Genomic DNA, 19,088 nt, shown 5'->3' with positions numbered 1-19,088 from the left:
AAGTTAAAATGGCAACTTCCATTTGAATCCAACTATATACTATTCATCTTAAAGTTATGCTCTGACCACACTCAAACTAGTTCCGTCACTTTTTTTTTTTTTTTTTTGGCCAGTCTTGGTGCTTGAACTCAGGGCCTAAGCACTGTCCCTGGCTTCCTTTTTGCTCAAGGCTAGCACTCTGCCACTTGAGCCACAGAGCCACTTCCAGCTTTTTCTGTTTAGGTGGTGCTGAGGAATCAAACCCAGGGCTTCATGCATGCAAGGCAAGCACTCTACCGCTAAGCCGTATTCCCAGCCCCAAGTCACTCTTGATAAATACTGATACGTGATGGTGTATTCTAAGTGTTTGTGTGTGTTTCATCTTCTTCAATCAGGTGGATAAAGGGTTTGGAAGATGACAAGCAGGAGACAGACGTGCACTACAACTCCCTGACTGGAGAGGGCAACTTCAACTGGCGCTTCCTGTTTCCTTTTCAGTATCTCCCAGCTGAGAAGCAAATGGTCATCACTAAGAGAGAGAACATTTTCTCCTTAGAGAAGATGGAGTGCAAGACTCCAGCTGTGTTGGTGCTACAGGTCTGGGATTTTGAAAGGCTGTCTTCAGATGACTTCCTGGGTAAGCCAATGGCTTCATCAAGTTCATATTTTTGAAGGTTCTGTCCCAGCTTTTGAAGAACTAAGTTTGATGTGTGTGTGTGTGTGTGTGTGTGTGTGTGTGTGTGTGTGTGTGTGTATACATGCACGCACACAGGCCAGTCTTAAGTCTTGAACTCAGGGTCTGGGCCCTGTCCCTCAGCTTTTGTTTCCTCAAGGCTGACACTCTACTGCTTGAGTCACAGTGCTCTACTTCCAGATTTTTTTTCCCCCTGGTTAATTGGGAACAAAAGTCTGGCTTGCTTCTGAGGATGTGCGGATGATGTCCTGAGTAGTTAAGATCACAGGTGTGAGCCACCAGTGCTTATCAGTGCCCGGTCTGATTTTTTTTTTTTTTTAGCAAGAAGAATAAATTCAGTGTTATTTATTTTAAGGGAAAAAAATGGAACCAACTTCAGCAACCATTACTAAGGGATTGGCTAAATTGTAGTGATTTCCTATGTTGGCCATCTATGCATTTACATTGACATAAATTGATTTTCTATCTATTACTATAACACAGTTAAACTTTGACTTCATCATTGGTCTACTCTGTAGACCAATGTCTGTTTATCTCAATTGTTAGATGGTGAAATTGCATACTATATAGGGTAGTAGAACTATAAAAATGGGACCATCCAATTAAAGAACCAGCCACACTGCTTTATACATAATAAGCAATCAATAGTTGAAAACTGTGCCATCATTAAAATATTGGAGTATTTAATGTCTTGGAAAGTTGAGCTGAATGCATTAGGGAAAAATCTCAATTTTTGTAATAAAGGTAGATAGATAGAGATTGATTTTATATATATATATATACTATATAATGAGATCATATATAATGAGATTTTGAGGTTTATTGAGATTTATATATAAAGATTGAGATTATATATATAAAGATTGAGATTTATATGTATTTAGATTTATATATGTAAAATTATATATGGTTACATGTATAGGAGAAAGAGCTAGTCATAGATGTGAATGAGGAGGGGAGAAAGACAGAGGAGAATACAGCTAGGCAGTAAAGGCAGTAAGACAGCAATAGCACAATAGCCAGCTTTTAGAGGATAGAATTATAGAAAACTTTTTCTGTGCTTTTTTTTTTTTTTTTGGCCAGTCCTGGGCCTTGGACTCAGGGCCTGAGCACTGTCCCTGGCTTCTTCCCGCTCAAGGCTAGCACTCTGCCACTTGAGCCACAGCGCCGCTTCTGGCTGTTTTCTGTATATGTGGTGCTGGGGAATCGAACCTAGGGCCTCGTGTATCCGAGGCAGGCACTCTTGCCACTAGGCTATATCCCCAGCCCCTTCTGTGCTTTTTTTAAGGCTAATATGTATGCAGTAAAATTTCCATAATTAACAAATATTATTTTTCCCGCCCCCTTCCCACCAACAAATGTTATTTTATAATGGGAAAAATTAGGTAGAATGAGATACAGAACTCTCTCTCATCACGATATCTGAGTCTACAAAAACACCCTAGAGCCTGGCGGTGGTGGCCGTCACCTGTAATCCTAGCTACTCAGGAGGCTGAGATCTGAGGATCACAATTTGAAGCCAGCCTGGGCAGAAAAGTCCCTGTGAGACTCTTATCTCCAATTAACCATTCAAAAACCAGAAGTGGAGCTGTGGATCCAAGTGGTAGAGCACTAACCTTGAGCAAAAGAGCTCAGGGACAGTGCTCAGGCTCTGTGTTCAAGCCCCACAACTGGCAAAAAAAACAACAATAGAAAACTCATCCTTGGGCTGGGGATATAGCCTAGTGACAAGAGTGCCTGCCTCGGATACACGAGGCCCTAGGTTCGATTCCCCAGCACCACATATACAGAAAACGGCCAGAAGCGGCGCTGTGGCTCAAGTGGCGGAGTGCTAGCCTTGAGCGGGAAGAAGCCAGGGACAGTGCTCAGGCCCTGAGTCCAAGGCCCAGGACTGGCCAAAAAAAAAAAGAAAACTCATCCTTGAGGACCCACTGAGCACTCTCTCATGTCATAGGTAGGACTTGATCTCCAACCTGAAGAAGCTCAATGGTCTCCTAAAGGGACGGGAAGAGGTGGTGATGGTGGGAGGAAGAGTCTGATGGAAAGCTCATGTACTAGAGCAGAAATAAAAGCTGAGGAAGACTCAGGGGACTAAACAGAAGGTGCTCAGCAGTGCTGACACTCAAAACGGAGGCCTGCAAGTGGTACACGGCAGCCTTGCCTTGTCATCTGTCTGTCACCAGTTCTTCAATGGCACCAGGCATGTCTTGGTCATAGCTGTACTTCCAATGCATAGCGCATTATTACATCCAAGGTAGCATGTGAATGACTAGTGGGAGAATGGCTGACTTCTGGTGGTGATGGAAAGTCTTCCATCTCTTGTGAAAGTGTTTGCATACATTTTATGGGCATCTCTCCGCAGGCTCCTTGGAAATGAACCTCAACAGCTTCCCTCGAGCAGCCAAGTCTGCCAAAGCCTGCGAGCTCTCCAAGTTTGAAAATGCGAGTGAGGAGAGCAGGATCTCTATCTTCCAGCAAAAGCGAGTGCGTGGCTGGTGGCCTTTTGCTAAAAGCAAAGAGCTCACCGTAAGTGACAGCTGCAAGGGGCGGGGTTAAGGGCAGTGGGGAGAGGGGAGCATGCACTCTTTCAATGAGTTTTTTGGTGAATTTCAAATGAAGCACTTTGCAGTGAGGTCAAGCCCTCGAAGCAAAGGTTTCATTGAGAAGCAAGTTTCTAAAGCTCTACAAATGCATTAAGCTTTCTTCATTTCAGCTATTTGATTGAGATGGGGGTGGTTTTCTACCTTGGATCTGAACTTATACCCCTGCCTCAAATTTTTTCCTCAACATCATCTGAAACATAAGATCACGATTCCATTTCCTTTTTTTAAATGATCCATTTGCTTAAAATATCCTCAAGAAGGTATTAGTGGGAAGATCCATTTAGTCTGCTCCAAGTTGCCAATGTGGGTGGAATTTCGGACCTTTCACAAATATTAGGAAGAACATTTCCTTTTCTCTTTCTTCCACCCTGTAAGGGAGGAGGACTGACTTAAGTGATAGACGGATTCTTTTGTGTGCTGCTAGCTGCTGTCTCTGCTCTAAGGATCCAATGGGTGTGAAGAAGGGGTTCCCCTTGTACCTCACTGGGTAAACGGCAACAACTGGTCTGACCCATGGTTTCTAGTTTTATTATGTTTTCTGGAAGCTTTTCATGTTGCTCCATTGTCAAGTTAGTTCTCTATGACTGATAAGACTGGTAAAAAAGACTTGAAGACTTACTGAGTACCCTTACTACATGCCACTCACTGGGGTTGGTCCTGGACTCAGGGTTCAATGTTTAATAGATTCTCCGTCAATGTTTGTCAGATGAATGAAGGAATTCAGGAATGAATTAGTCGTGGCATCTGTGCTTGAACAGTTGTGAGCCTGAGAGAGGGACAGAGGTGTTCACACTGAAGTCATTCACGAGACAATTCAAGTGAGAAATGCACAGAAGACAGTGATCTCATTCTCCAGGAGGGAGTTGATGGGTTATGCAGAACAGCATGTGGTTTATCAAGAGCAAAGGACGAGTAAAGGAATTTTCTTGATGAAAATCATAGTGACAGACCCCCATTTGAAAAGCTCAGTAGCTGGAATTTCCAGCATGTCCAATGAGGCTAGGAAATGGGGAGGGTCAAGTCCAGAACTCTAAGTTCAAGCTCATACTTTGTGACATCATTCTTGTGTCTTTACATCCATAAGCTGCACTGTAGCTTCAGTAATCTATTATAGTTCTTACACCCCTTCTGCATTGCCAATCATGGACAGCCCTCTTCTCTCATTTTCATCTTCCATGCTATTTATTTGTTTCTTCATTTCATCCATTAAGCGCTGACTGCATTTCTACTTAATGATAGACCCGGAGAATAAAAGAGATTAATATAGACAAATTCTCCACCATCACAAAGCTTACAGTATAAAGTTAATGAATGGTGATACACATACAGACACACACAGGCAGGCAGGGTTTACAAGAAAAGAAAAGACTAAGCAGGAGGCACAGTGCTGAATTAGAGAATAGCCAATGCTGCTATTTCTATTCATTGCCGTGCTAGGAATGCCTTTCTCCAGCTGTGAAACGACGTTGAGACTGACTGAGCCACAGGACAGAAAACACAGGAAAGAGTTCTTCCACAGGGTAAATATCTCAGTGAAAGACTCAGAGGTGAAAGCAAATCTGGTCTTTACACACCAAAATATGAACGAAAACAAAATCCTTCTCAGAAGCAGAGCACGGGGAGAGAGCGTGGGGGAGGTGGCCAGCACCCGGCTGGTCTCAAGGCCTTGTTGAATGCTTCATTTATTCTCAGACGGCAGCCACTGAGCCGTTTCCACGGGAAGGTGCGGGGAAGGGACTCACAGACTCTGCTCTGCTGTGTGGACGGTGGGCAGGAGAGCATCCAAGTGGAGAAAGAGACAAAGAGCTAGAGTTGAGCCTAGAAGAGGCAGAGAACGAGGATGATTTATCAATGACAGTAAAGATAAGAAGGGATGAAGCAAACCCAGAGAGTATGACCTGTGAGAAGGGCTCTTGGGCCAAGATGTCAAATACTTCTGAGCCATTACATTCACGTGACTGTTGAAGTTAGCAGCAGAGTGGTCCCTGGCAACCTTGAAGAAACAGGGCTGTGAAATCTATAGCAGCTTTATTCCTAATACGCTACAAGTAGAAACACCCAAATGTCCAGAGGCTGAGGAATGCATACATGAGGAATGATGTCACCACACAATGGAACATTATTCACCCATAGAAAGGAATGAAGTATCCATACATACTGCGTGGATGAACTCTGAAAACATGCCAAGGGGAAGAAGCTAGTCACAAGAGCCCATATAATGACTGATTCTTTGGCTGAAATTTCCACAATAGGCAATCAAGAAAAAAACCTACGTTAGTGGTTGCCAGCAGCTGGGGAGAAGGAAATAGGAATCATTGCTCACTGTCCCCACCAAGGCCATCTTAGGTACAAAGTCTGGCTCTGTTACTTACCAGCTATGTGACTTCAGGCAACTTTATCTCAGCTTCTTTACCTGCAAAAACAGGAAAGAAGAACATATGCACCTCACAGAGCTATCAGGAGCCTTAAAAGTTGCAGAATCTGTGTGCTCAGAACAAATCAAGTGCTCCACAATTGTCAGGATTTGGTTTGAGCCATTGCTTGGCAACACATGTTTTCACCATCCTCTGTTCCCACCTCTGATTTTGGCCCCAAGACCCGGGAAATGCTTCAAATCAGAAATAGGGAAATGTCTTAGTCAATAAACAATGTCTGATCCTAATGGGTTAGGAGGGGGGAGGGGAGAATAAGCCCTTTAATACTGGGCATCAAGCTACTTCGTAAATGGTGAGTTGGCCAAGATCACAGACCTGTACTCCCTATAACAATGACTCTCTTTTCCTTATTAAGTGTAGGAGCTTTCAAAGAAACAAATATTCTTCATCTCTATTCGTGAAGAAGCTTCCGTGTGTGTGCGTGTGCGTGTGTGTGTGTGTGTGTGTGTGAGTAGAGGTTACTATGCTGCTCCACCAGCTTGTCACTTGTTGAATGATTAAACGGAGCATCTACTGGGGGCCTTGGGGGGTGTCTTTGGGAGTTGTGTCCTGACTGCAGAGGTGAATGGGTAGTCCCATTGTAGGAAGACAGACCAGAGAAGCATCCAACAACCACCCATTTCCTGAGTGTTGCATGCTTTGACTGTAGCAATAACAAGTATTACTAGTATGAAAGGATTGTGCCCGACACAATTCTGAAGAACTGAAAACACAACATGACAATGGCCAGACCTATTATGACTATAGAAGTCTGACACCCCACTGACCTCTAACCCCTGACCTACATAACACTTACCTCAAGAAATCAAAGCATATCCTTTAAAGTGATCAGCCCCACATGGACAGGCTTGATCAAAGACACCATTTCCCCTGACCTTTTGCCCCTGTTCCAAAGAAGCTCTGCTACTCAGTCACCTCCCCCAGGCCAGCACCCTCCAATCAGAGCTCCTGTAAAGCAGGGTCACGCTGAAGCTCCCCAAGCCTCTATCTGTGAGTCTACACCAACAGAAGTGATAGGAGCTGGCTCCTTACTACAGCAAGCTCTGAACAAATACTCTCCATTTAGTCTCATCTCAGAAGGACTTTGCCGACTTCTATCATTTAAATGATTAATATAGACTAACTCATTTCTCTGCTTATGTGTGTGTGTGTGTGTGTGTGTGTGTGTGTGTGTGTGTTATCAATCTCTAGTTCACAAATAAGGAAGGTGAGGCACAAAGAGGTTAAGTAACCTGTCTCGTGTAACATAGCTAGTCAAGACTCAAACCCAAGCAGTGTGGTTCTAAGTTCCTTTGCCTTAACCCCTGTGCTCTGTGCCTCCTTTGCTGGCAGAGGGTTACAGAGGCACAGAGGGACGTCCAATCCGGTCCTCGGCTCATCGGCAGTCTTCTGCATGGAAGACTCCAGGGACATCTATTGTGAAAATAAAACATAAGACAACACCTTCTTCCAACCCTGAAAGCTTCTCCACACACTAGTGGGGTGGGAGTGGGGAAACAATTTTATTACTAGATAATCATCAACCCAGAGTGTGATGTGCATCCCAAGCAACCTGCTTGGAGATGACAAAGTGCGTGAGAATGCTGAAGGGGTGGCATTAATCAAGATATTGTATTCATAAACTGCTTTGTTAAATGGCAACTCCTTGGTGTAACTGCCTAGAGATAATAATCATTAAAAAAAAAAAAAAGATTACAGATAGAAAGAAACCTCATCCCATGAGGGAGTTTAGTGGTTATTACCTTCTATATACCTATTTTCAAGGTTAGTAATAACTAGTTCTCTCAAAGAGGACTTAACTAATATCCTCATTTGTCAGACCTCCTTGTTCATTCTAGATTTTCTCAGTAGTAACAGCAACCACCCGTGTTAGATACTTGACTTGCTTGTAGAAAGGGGGAAATTAGCAAATCTTTGCAATAAAAGGTCATTTTGCAATTCAGAATTGTTAGGTTTTTAAAGTAGGTAGCCGGTAAAGGAGAACGCCACGCGGTATTCAGGCAGGAGAGAAAGTTTATTACCGAACTGCTGGCCTGTGGCCAAGATGATCCATGGCCTGAGAGAGGGGAGAGAGAGCGTGAGGGCGACCCCCACCCAGCCCTGCCTTATATCTAGGGCAGGGGCAAGGGGTGTGGCCAGGTGGATTAGGAGGTGACCTCAGGGAAAGGGGAGGTAACTGCCTCCAGGTCTGCAGGTTACCCAGGTAACTGGGTGGAGACTTAATGAGGTGGGGGCAGCTACATGGAGCCCTCAGGGAGAGGACCTTACAGGAATAAGGTATTGGCAGAAGTTAGGCTTCTACCCTCCCTCATAATAGAAATAGGAATTCTCTCCCTGCTCTCCTCTCTCTAAAAGCTCTTTTTAAATTATTTATTTATTTTAGCATTTGAGACAAGGTTTTACTCTGTTGCAAGATTGGCCTAGAAACTTGCAGTCTGGGCTAGCAACTTGTGACCCTCCTGCCTCAGCCGTCAGAGTAGCCAGGATTGCAGGCCTGCAGAACCTGGTCAGACTGGGATCTAATTAAGGCTTACACTTCACATCATGGATTCCAAAGTCATTGCAAGAAGACATTCCCGATAAAGGCAAAAGCCTATGCAGTCTTCAACATGATTGTACATTTCAAAGAGAAGGGGAAAAAACACAGATAATTACAGCTCTTTTCTAAAGTAGCACTGTGAGAAGGAAGAGGTCAGGTCTCTTCCCTTTACTTTCACAACAGGGAAGAGGAAGCCTCTTTGTTATTTCTTACATATCCTAAAGGGAGAACAAAACTCAATGCTTTTCTCCACACAGCCTCTCTGTGCTGACTCCAGGATGAGACCCAGACCTTGAAAGCCCTGCTGGGCCTGAAGAAGGAGTACAAACCCCCTCTAGCAGCCCCTTGGGGAAACTCAGCCACCAGAGACATTCTCTTAATACTGTAGCAAGACCGAGTTGCTCAGAGCAAGATGGTGTAATAGAAAACCTCTGCCACTGGGAGCACTTCCGGGCTCCAGGCCTCAACTTCCGGGTCTCTCACTGAATGGGCTGGAATGGTTGGCCTTCAAGGCCCAGCAGGTTTGCAAATACACAACTCTGATACTGTCCCTGTGATCTGAAGCACTCACAACCTCACTGTTTTCTCGTCCCAGCTACTGGCAGGGAAGAAGGAGTTTGTTTACAGTCACCACCATCTGCCAGGTTTATTTTTAAAGCTGCTTATCAGTACCCCAAGCAGGATGATTTAGACATTTGGATCACACAGAGCCTAGGTCTGCCTCAAGGTCTGCGTAGAAGAGCTCAGGGGGTTGCTGAGGAATGGGTGCCCTTGGGAAAGAAAAGGACGTGCCTAACAGCGCATGTTCTTCATGAAACATGTGGCACCATGCACCTGATACCCTGTCCCGATTCCATCTCCTACCTTGATAGAAATCACTCCAGTAAGAGATGGAAGTGTCTTTCATAGGTGAATCCCACAAATCAGTACCCCAGGTCAGGTCTCAGGGACATCAACGACTATAATTTAAAGGGAGAAGGATTCTGTGCCTCCACCGCCATTTTCCTCTGTGGCTGTACTCTCACAGCATAGGACCAACGGTTCAACTTACTGGTATTGTAAAGTGCATAGCTTAGCTGAGGAAGCTTATAAGCAGCCCATGAAATACTCAGCAGATTCAAATTCTGTAGGATCAGAGAAGGGGTAATTTTTATATAAATATTGTGTGTGTGTGTGTGTGTGTGTGTGTGTGTGTGTGTGTGTGTGTGTGTTGGTATTGGGGCTTGAACTCAGGGCCTGAGCACTGTCCTTTTCACTCAAGGTTGGTGCTCTACCACTTGAGTCACACCTTCATATCCAGCTTTGTGCTGGTTAATTGGAGATGAGACTCTCATAGACATTTTTATCCAGACTGGCTTAGAACCATAGTCCACAAATCTCAGCCTCCTGAGTAACTAGGATTATAGGCAGGAGCCATCAGTACCCAGCTGATGAAGAGTATTTTTAAGACTGAGTACATAATGTGTATTTATATTTTAAAAGTTGAGAAGCACAAAATGGTAGAAAAGAAGAAATAGCACACATTCATATTTTATCTAGGGAAAACTATTGCTGGTGTGTTGGTTATTTCCCTATTTTTTTCTAGGGACAGACTAACTGCAACAGTAGTCATCAGTCCATGTTTACAATAGGATCTTCTTTGATTGCCTAACGTGTAAATCCTCAGATTCAATCCTCGGCACTCTAACATAAGTATATACAAATTATATATTCTTCATTTTGTTTTCTTGGTAGTACTATGATCATTTCCAAGCATTATGTTTTCTAAGCTATTGTTAAATCTTTATCTTCTCAAAATAGAGAGGCCACAATGTAATCGCTATGCTTTTTCTCAACATTTATCCTTTTTGTTGTTGTTTTTGTCAGTCATGGGGCTTGAACTCTGGGCCTGGGCACTGTCCCTGAGATCCTCAGCTCAAGGCTAGTGCTCTACCACTTGAGCCACAGTGCTACTTCCAGTTTTCTGGTGGTTAATTAGACATAAGAGTCTCCTGGACTTTCCTGCCTGGGCTGGTTTTGAACTGTGATCCTCATATCTCAGCCTCCTGAGTAACTAGGATTAGAAGTGTGAGCCACCAGCACCCAGCTGTTCTTTACAAAAACAAAAAAGTTTATGGAGAAGTTGAAGGCATAAGGGTACAATGATCAGCCATGAATTTTCTACCAAGATTCCATACTTGGTACTACTTTTGGTATATTTATTGTGTCCATATATTTGTGCAAGGATGTTTAGGAATTTATTTTACTGTTGTTGTTGTTTTACTATTTGAGTGTAAATTATAAGCATTCTGGAACTTTATCCCTAAATCATGTATTTATCAATTATCTCTTAAGAATATAAGCACTCCCCTACAGTGAAAACATCATGAATAAGAGAGTTTTAATAAAGATTTCCTTGTACAATTGGATATCTAGACCTATTCGCTGCTTTGTCTATATAAAAATAATATCCATTGTTCCCCACATATTCTTCATAGCTGTTTCTTTTTTCATACAATATCTGCTCCTAGTTTCATATGTTGCCATTGTGTTTACCTCTCTTTGGTCTATTTAATTTGAGATTAGTCCTCTGAATTTTTTTTTTTTTTTTTTTTAGTAAGGCATTGACTAATTGATGAGATTGGTCCTGTTGGATCTGGCTGTTTTCCCATGGTGTGGCTTATTTTATTCCCTAACCCTTCTGTCTCCTATGAATGGGAAATGAGACACAACAGCTTTGTCAGGTTCTGGTTACATATTATTTTGACCAGAACACACAGCACGTGATGCTGTTTACTCCAGGGCGAAGCGTGTCAGGAGGCACATGCTGTGCTGTATATATGGCGCTTGGTTGGCTCACTGGGTTATATTGGTAAAGGTACATTTTCCCCTTGGCATTTAGCAAATCGCTGGTCGGGTAACATCTTGGCGCTGCAGAAAATTCCTCTGCTGCCACCACCTTTCACCCAGTGGTTTTAGCAACACTAGGGACCTTGATTAATCATTTCATTGGTTTTGTAAGATTGTTTCCCTTCCCTTCTGTTCTTTCTTCTTTTTTTTTCTTTCCTTTTTCTGCCTGTCTATCCACTTACCAGTATCTATCATCCAAGTCTATCATTCTTTCTCCATTTTTAGTTGCCATTCATCTATTAAGCAAAGACTGGAAATAAATTATAACCTGTCCCACTCCCCAAAGAGACACAATAAATACTTCATTTTAATCTTTCAATTTTTAAATTTTGGAACCAAGAGTTAGTATAACAACCACTCCCAAGGCTGGGCACCAGTGGTTCACACCTGCAATCCTAGCTACTCAGGGGGTTTGGGAATCTGCCTGGGCAGAAAACTCCATGAAACTCTTATCTCCAATTAACTACCCAAAAGCCAGAAGTAGAGATAGGGCTCAAGTGGTAGAGTGCCAACTTTGAGTCAAAAAGCTAAGGGACAGCACTCACTCCCTGAGTTCAAGGCTCAGTACTGGTACAGAAAAGGAAGAAAGATAACCTCCACTCTTGCCACTAGGCCATATTCCCAGCCCTTCTTGTTCCCTTTTAAAATATTCCTATAGGCTCATGAATTTTAAAAAAATACTGTCTAGTAGTATACACTGAAAATACCTATTAACAAAATTGACTTTAACATCTGGATCCTGGTTTTGGAATACCAGTTCCTACCCAAAAAACCCAAAGTGACTGACTTCAGGTCTAGGGCAGGTAAATCCAAGATGAGCCTGAGATTGCTCATTGAGGCAAACGGGACAATTTGAACACCTAAAGGAAGAATAACTGCTTTGTGCATTAGGCTTTTGTGAGTTTTGAATTGTTACCTTAATTCAGCACTCAGAAATGGAACTTCTAAGTTGAGAGTATGACTATACATACACATACCCACACATATATGCATGCATATATATGTATATATGTATGGTACATCTGCGTGTATACATAATGTATAGAGTTCTTTTTCTAAAGGATTTTTCCAGTGTACATTTTACCATTAATATGTAAGAATGCCTTGTGTAATCCAAATGTAATGCCCGAGAGATTTGCATTTTAATGAACACTAATTACCGATGCATACGGTATGTCTATTCTGAATGCAATCACCTCCCAACTCCCCCCCCCCAGCCCTGAAGTTTGACACTCATCAACAGTTAAAAACAGTACAAAACACCACAATCTTTTTTTAAAAGAGATGGTTCCTTATCATTTTCTCCCCTTCACAGATAGCCTTAGGTTAATAGGTAGTTTCTCAAACTGTCTGTTTTTGGTTTTCACTAACCTTGATTTCAAATTACATTTGACTGATATTATTAGCTCAAGACCTCTGTTGGGTGCTGGCTGGATACTGATGACTGGGGCAGGATGTGGAAGGCTCTGTGCCGAGAGATAGGCAGCAAGAAGCCACATTTATCAGAACATGTCGGCTCCCTCATTGCCTTCCTGATACCCAACAAATCTGTGCAGCCACTCAGGCAGCATGGTGAGCTGGAGCAAGGCCACACCAGATAACCACAGATGATTCTTAATGTCTACAATAGAATTGACTTAGTATTCTCCACCTTCTTTTTTTTTTTTTTTTTCCATTCTTTTTCATTAAGCATTTGGATCCATGGTATTTCCTTTTTTTTTTTTTTTTTTTTGGCCAGTCCTGGGCCTTGGACTCAGGGCCTGAGCACCTTCCCTGGCTTCTTCCCGCTCAAGGCTAGCACTCTGTCACCTGAGCCACAGCGCCGCTTCTGGCCGTTTTCCATATATGTGGTGCTGGAGAATCGAACCAAGAGCTTCATGTGTAGGAGGCAAGCACTCTTACCACTAGGCCATATTCCCAGCCCTCTAGGTATTTTCTAGATGGACAGATAGGTTTATCATCAAACCATGTGTTTCTACTGATGGCAGAGTGTTGAAGGGGATAACTTTATTTTTAAAGGTTTCAGCCTGCCAGGTCCTAAGCTCAGCATTTGTACATGTGTTATTTCATTTATATTTCAAAGTACATCCTGCTAACATCCCCAGCACACAGAGACTTAAAGAGAACAGAGCGAACTCGTCCAAGGTCACACAGTTCATAGAGCCTCATTTCAAGGCTGATCAGTTTACAGTGTGTCTTGTTCCCTCATTCTTGGCTGTGCTGTGCTATGCTACACTATAATACCTTAAACTCTCCGAGGTCAGCTTGCAGATGGGGTCAATGCATATAGCAATGCCAAAGCAAAGGTAAGGTGATGGGTCTCTCCTGTGTATTTCAGAGAAGGTACGCTCATGGTTAAATGAGTAGCCCACTTCTTACCTTCCTCACTAAGGGGCTACTTGGACACAAACCTGGCATGCTCTGTAAGTGTTGTAACCCCATTGGCCACCTGCATGTGGCTGGTTTGACTATGTGATGTTTGCCTTTATAACCAGGCCTGAAAGGCCAACATGGCCTCAGTTTCAGCTCCCGAGTCTGGGCTGCGACCCTGGCCGGTCGGTTCACTTTTTACTTCCCCAATAAATCCATCATTTTATCATCTTTTTCTGGAGACTGAGTGGTGGACTCTAGGAGGAACCAGGAATCCCCTCCCTTTGCGGGGGGGTGGGGGGGTTGTGACTCCATTACAGACACCTAATCAAGTAGCAGGAAAATCAAAGTTGAGATTAGAAAACCTAGATACAAGTCCTGATGTTATAAAGCAAATTAGGACACCTAGTCAATCCTTGGTTTCCTTAGCTCCAAACTGCTATGTACTTGTCTGAGTTGAAAAAGGCTTTAAATGCGGTCGTGAATTCGTGAAGCACTGCACAAGCTATAAAGCTCTATGGCTGAGCTTAGTAATAGAAAGCAAAGAGCACTTTAGTCCTTTTGGTCTGGTCCCAATGTGTTCTCTGTTGATTTCTGTTCTCTCTTCCAAGCAGTCCAGAGCCTAGCAACTGATTAGCTCCTCTTAAACTGACTCTCAATCAAATAGAGCCACTGGATGAAACTCCTAGTAAATAAAATGCTGCTCAGTGCAGCCAAGGTCACTCCAAAAAGAACTCTGGAGATAAGTCCTGTGCAAACAGGAAAGCAGAAAGCCCTTTGTCATGAGCTTGAAGCTATAAAATCTTGCCAGAGTTCCTTGGGCTTTAACCCTATCTTTTATAAATTTTTGAAGTGAAAGCCAGATAGTTCTAGCAAGCAGCCTTTTGACAGATAAAGAAACTGAGACTCAAGAACACAAGTGCTTTTAGGTGCTGATTATGTAGACAATCATGGAATCATCTCATGTTAGAGTTGGGAAGAGCCTTGTAAAACCTCTGGTCTAATTATCTTACCACTGGATGAATAAATTGGCAGAAAGCTCATTATTATAGAAAAATATACATTTAATATCATTTAGACATGGGTTCAGATTCTAAGTGATTGGCTTCTTTTGTATATGACTTTAGAAAAATTATTTGACCTCTCTGGGATCATTTCATCATATATAAAAAGGAGATCTACTTGGTTTATTGCTGAGATAGAAATGTACATACATACATATGTTTGTACCTAAGTGTATGTATAAATGGATGGATGGATAGATATGCAGACACATAAATACATAATTATATAGATACACACATACATAATTAGACATATAGATAATTATATAGATAGATAGAACCAATAACAGAATAAATGAACTTGTATCTCTTCTCTTTGGGGGATGAACATATAAATTCACATAGGACCTCTGGCTCAGATGAACCTCAGACTTCTGGTGGGATAAGAAATCAACCATGGTGGTTGCTTGTCAGTGTATGATAGGTAGCTTAAACTAGGCAGATCATGGTACAGATGTGTTCCTGGGCAGAAAGTAAGAGCTCATCTTCAAATAATGAATGCAAATCAAAAGCAAAATCAAAAAGAGTGGGAGGCATGGCTCAATGGTAGGACACCTGCCTTGCAAATGCAAGGCCCCAAGTTCAAACCCCAGTACCACAAAAGAAAAGAAGAAGAAATCAACCATGCCAAGTAGTATCTAATCTATGTGTCATCTAGAGAGGAAAGCAACCATTAATGCCATCATTAATAAGGGTGGAATGTGCTAAATCACTCCCACAATGCTCTAGGCCCCCGCCCATTCTGCCTTGTTCCTGTGTCCTTGAGTCTTAAGTGCACAAATCCCAGGAGGCAGGAGAGAGAGTATCCTCCACCCCGAATAGGTACTTTTCTTTTTCTTAGAGATCATGGCTTCTATTCTTCTTCATCTCCGTTATGCCCCCAGTGACTAGAATAAGGACTGGCTGAGTGACTGAATAAGAAAGCATCACTTGACTTTTGTATGGATCCTGTCCCATCCTTAGACATTCCAAGATTTACAACACGGCCCATGATTTTGGCTTTAAAGAAATGGATGACTCTCAATGTTCAAGTCAGAGTGTCTGCTTCTTACAGTGGGGGTGAGGAGGGTGTACAAGGTGGGGAATGGGATGGGAAAGTGCTAGAATAAAAGAAATCTGAAGCAATTAGTAGGGAGAAAAATATAAATGATGGCTGAAAAGCCATGAGGCAAGTGTAAAGCTACCACCACAATTTTCTCTTGAAAATGGGCAGAAAAGAAATATGGCCACAGGTGCAAAAGGGCCCTTTAATCAAGTCATTTGTGCCCTTTCTGATTATGGTTAGCATCTTTCTTTTATTGGGGAGGAGCATGTGGTACTGGGTTTGAACTCAAGTCTCATGCTTGCCTGGCCTGTTTGCTTGACTGGTGCTCTTCTGCTGAACCATTCTTCCAGCCTGGTTTTTTGCTGTTTATTGTAGAGATGGAGTCTTATGGAGCTGTCCATCCATGACTGGCTTTGAACTCTATCTCCACTTACTAAATAGGATTATAGATTTAAGCCACTGGCACCCAACAATAGCTGAATTTTTATCATTAGAATTCTTTCTTTCTTTCTTTCTTTTTAGAAGTGGGGTGGTACATGTGACCAGGTGTCTGTGTGTCTGTAGGTACTCAGGAGACTCTCCTTCTGCAAAACTCATTAGTAAAGTCATTCTGGGGCCTTGATTATTCATCATAAAATGATTTCTCCCAGGACCCAAAAGACAACAGTATTTCTCAAAATAAATCAGCACATAGTGCAAATACTTCCTGACATTCCCATTGCCCAAGTAGGTCTCTGTGACTAGAAGCTAAAATGGTTGTCTTCTTTATACAGGGCAAGGTTGAAGCCGAGTTCCACCTCGTTACTGCAGAAGAAGCTGAGAAAAATCCTGTTGGGAAAGCACGGAAGGAGCCAGAGCCCTTGGCCAAGCCCAAGTGAGCAGGCTGTGGGTGGCACATGGGAAACGGACCGGCCTCTGCGGTCCCTTGGGGTTCAGATGAGCTGCCATTTCCTGAAGCTTGCCTCGGGAGGGCTCAGAAGCCAGGGGTCCTCCAGCTGGTAGGACCTCTGCCCCTGCCATCCAACTCTCATATCTAGGGCTGGGAATGTGGCTTAGCGGTAGAGTGCTCACCTAGCATGCATGAAGCCCGAGTTCAATTGCTCAGCACCACATAAACAGAAAAGGTCAGAAGTGGCGCTGTGGCTCAAGAGGTAGAGTGCTAGCCTTGAGCAAAAAGAAGCCAGGGACAGTGCCCAGGCCCTGAGTCCAAGCCCTAGGACTGGCAAGTATATATATATATATATATATATATATATATATATATATATATATATATATATATATATATATATATATATATATATGTATATGTATATGTATATATACATATATATGTATGTATGTATATATAATATTTAATATATGTATTAAAAACCCTCTAATATCTAAAGACCTGAGAAACCTCAGAAAATGGAGAGAGCCTTGTCTGTAATACACCACACACACACTTTCTAGAATTATCTCCTATATTTTTCTACTTATTTTTGGTATGAATATGAATTTCACAGGAGGTTTTTCTTTTCCTGCTTGATCTCTCACTATACAGAAATTTTGTCTTAGGTTTTTAGATCTCTTGCTGAAAAGTTTTGTCTTATTGTCATAATTATCCTAACTAGAACTTTGAGTGATTAAAATAACTCATAGAATTACCCACAACTGACCAGGCTGCCTTCCCCTAAACAGACATTCAACTTACATTTACCTTTTTCGTTGTTGTACTATGAAGAGAACATGTTTCTCTCATAAGGCACAACTTTAGAACTCCAGAAGTAGAATTAGTAGGGAAAAAAGGGGTTACTTAATTTGATTACATATCAATTTAAAAAATGACTAGATAGAAATATGAAATGTATATACAAAAGTCTCTTTGGAGATGAATTTGTCGTATTCCCCTCCAGGCCCAAGTGTCTTGTTTCAGACTTTCACCTCTGTAGTCTTAGGAAAACAGTATTTATTCATTAATTCAAACTTACTACTCATTAAAAGGACACTTCAGAGAAAACAGAAGAAATATAAGACAAAAGCTATACCTTCTAAGAGCTGTCAGTTAATTTAGGAAGAAATAACAGAGATGCATACAATAGTCCTGAGACTATTAGGCTCAGAAAGGGAGTGAGTCAAGCGATCAGTGGAACTGGAATTCAGAATGAGAGGACTCGTGGGCTGAGGTGGTCAGGACAGGCTTTATGCAAAAGGTAGGGTTGAGCTGGTTGCAAGCAGATGGATGGGAGACAGCCTGGCCTCTCCCTGGGTTCTGCCTGGATCTGGCTCTATCCAGACCAACCTTCAAAATCACAGGGAGACCGCATATGGTCTCCTCGTCCAGTTGCTTCTTTTTCGGGCAGCATAGTCTTCTGTCTCCATCCAGTAGCCTCCTCTTTTCCTTGTGGGTCCCCAGAAAATGAGAGTCACAGGCATGCTCTATGATTGCTTTTTTCCTCAGCCGTCCAGACACATCTTTCTCCTGGTTCGTGAGCCCCTTTAAATGTCTGTACCACCTCATCTGGAAGAACTATAAGAAGTACATCATCATTGCTTTCATCCTCATCATCCTCATCATCTTCCTCGTCCTCTTCATCTATACCTTGCCTGGAGCCATCAGCCGAAGGATCGTGGTGGGCTCATAGAAGTCATGGCGGAACCAGAGCGTCCCTGTTCAACAAATGGTCTTCTGTTCTTCATCTGTGAACATCTAAGAATGTGGACTGGGCAAGATATTGTGCTGAGCAATGAAGGGTAGACTCCAAGCTTCCAGAAACTGTCCTTACATCCCATGCCACAGAGGAGGGCATTTCCAACCCGCTATCATCTTTCTAACTTTATAAGTGTTAGCTCATGTTTTGGGTTTTGTTTGTTTGTTTGTTGTGGGGTTGGGTTTTTTTTTGTCAGTTGTGGGGCTTGAACTCAGGGCCTAGGCACTGTTCCTGAGCGCTTGCTCTTTGAGCCACAACACCACTTACGGTTTTTGAGTGGTTGATTGGAGACAAGAATCTCACAGGGACTTTTCCACCCAGGCTGGCTTGGAACTGTGATCCTCAGATCTCAGCCTCCTGAGTGGCTAGGATTACCAGTGTGAGCCACCAGTATCCAGTTTAATTCATGTTTTTATCCATAGATCGAATGAAATAATGATTCCTTCACCTCCAGATATTCAACAGAGACCTCAAATGGATTTAAGTCAATGTTTTACTTCTATAACTGACTGTAGTCAGAGACATTTAACTCTAGGTCTGAGATATTACTAGCAGTACTTTATTTCACATAAATATTTGTAGCAAATAGACTGAAAATATTTGAGCAAAGTACTAGATAGTTTAGCCTGTGCTATCTATGTTGGACTCAGTTTAATCCTTAGGATTTTATACCATAACTCTCACTTATTCAAGCTGTGGAACTGGCTTGGAGAAAACCCTGTATGCGTTATCAAAAATAGTTACTTGTTGAAATTCCTATGTAGAGACCAGATATGG

The 19,088-nt window shown here is 42.4% G+C and overlaps 1 protein-coding gene across 1 annotated transcript in view; it reads left to right on the top strand.

Annotated features, from left to right (window-relative positions):
* Positions 1 to 18,245, top strand: part of Fer1l6 (fer-1 like family member 6) — a 107,645-nt gene extending 89,400 nt beyond the window's left edge. Inside the window, 4 exon segments of the mRNA XM_048358755.1 lie at positions 375 to 616; positions 3,036 to 3,199; positions 16,392 to 16,492; positions 18,062 to 18,245. Coding sequence (XP_048214712.1) covers positions 375 to 616; positions 3,036 to 3,199; positions 16,392 to 16,492; positions 18,062 to 18,245 — 691 coding nt within the window.
* The last annotated feature ends 843 nt before the right edge of the window (positions 18,246 to 19,088 follow it).

This window comes from Perognathus longimembris, chromosome 12 (genome assembly GCF_023159225.1).
Source record: "Perognathus longimembris pacificus isolate PPM17 chromosome 12, ASM2315922v1, whole genome shotgun sequence".
Lineage (NCBI taxonomy): Eukaryota > Metazoa > Chordata > Mammalia > Rodentia > Heteromyidae > Perognathus > Perognathus longimembris.
The sequence above is the reverse complement of the archived record's forward strand: the minus strand, read 5'-3'. Positions and strand labels throughout refer to the sequence as shown.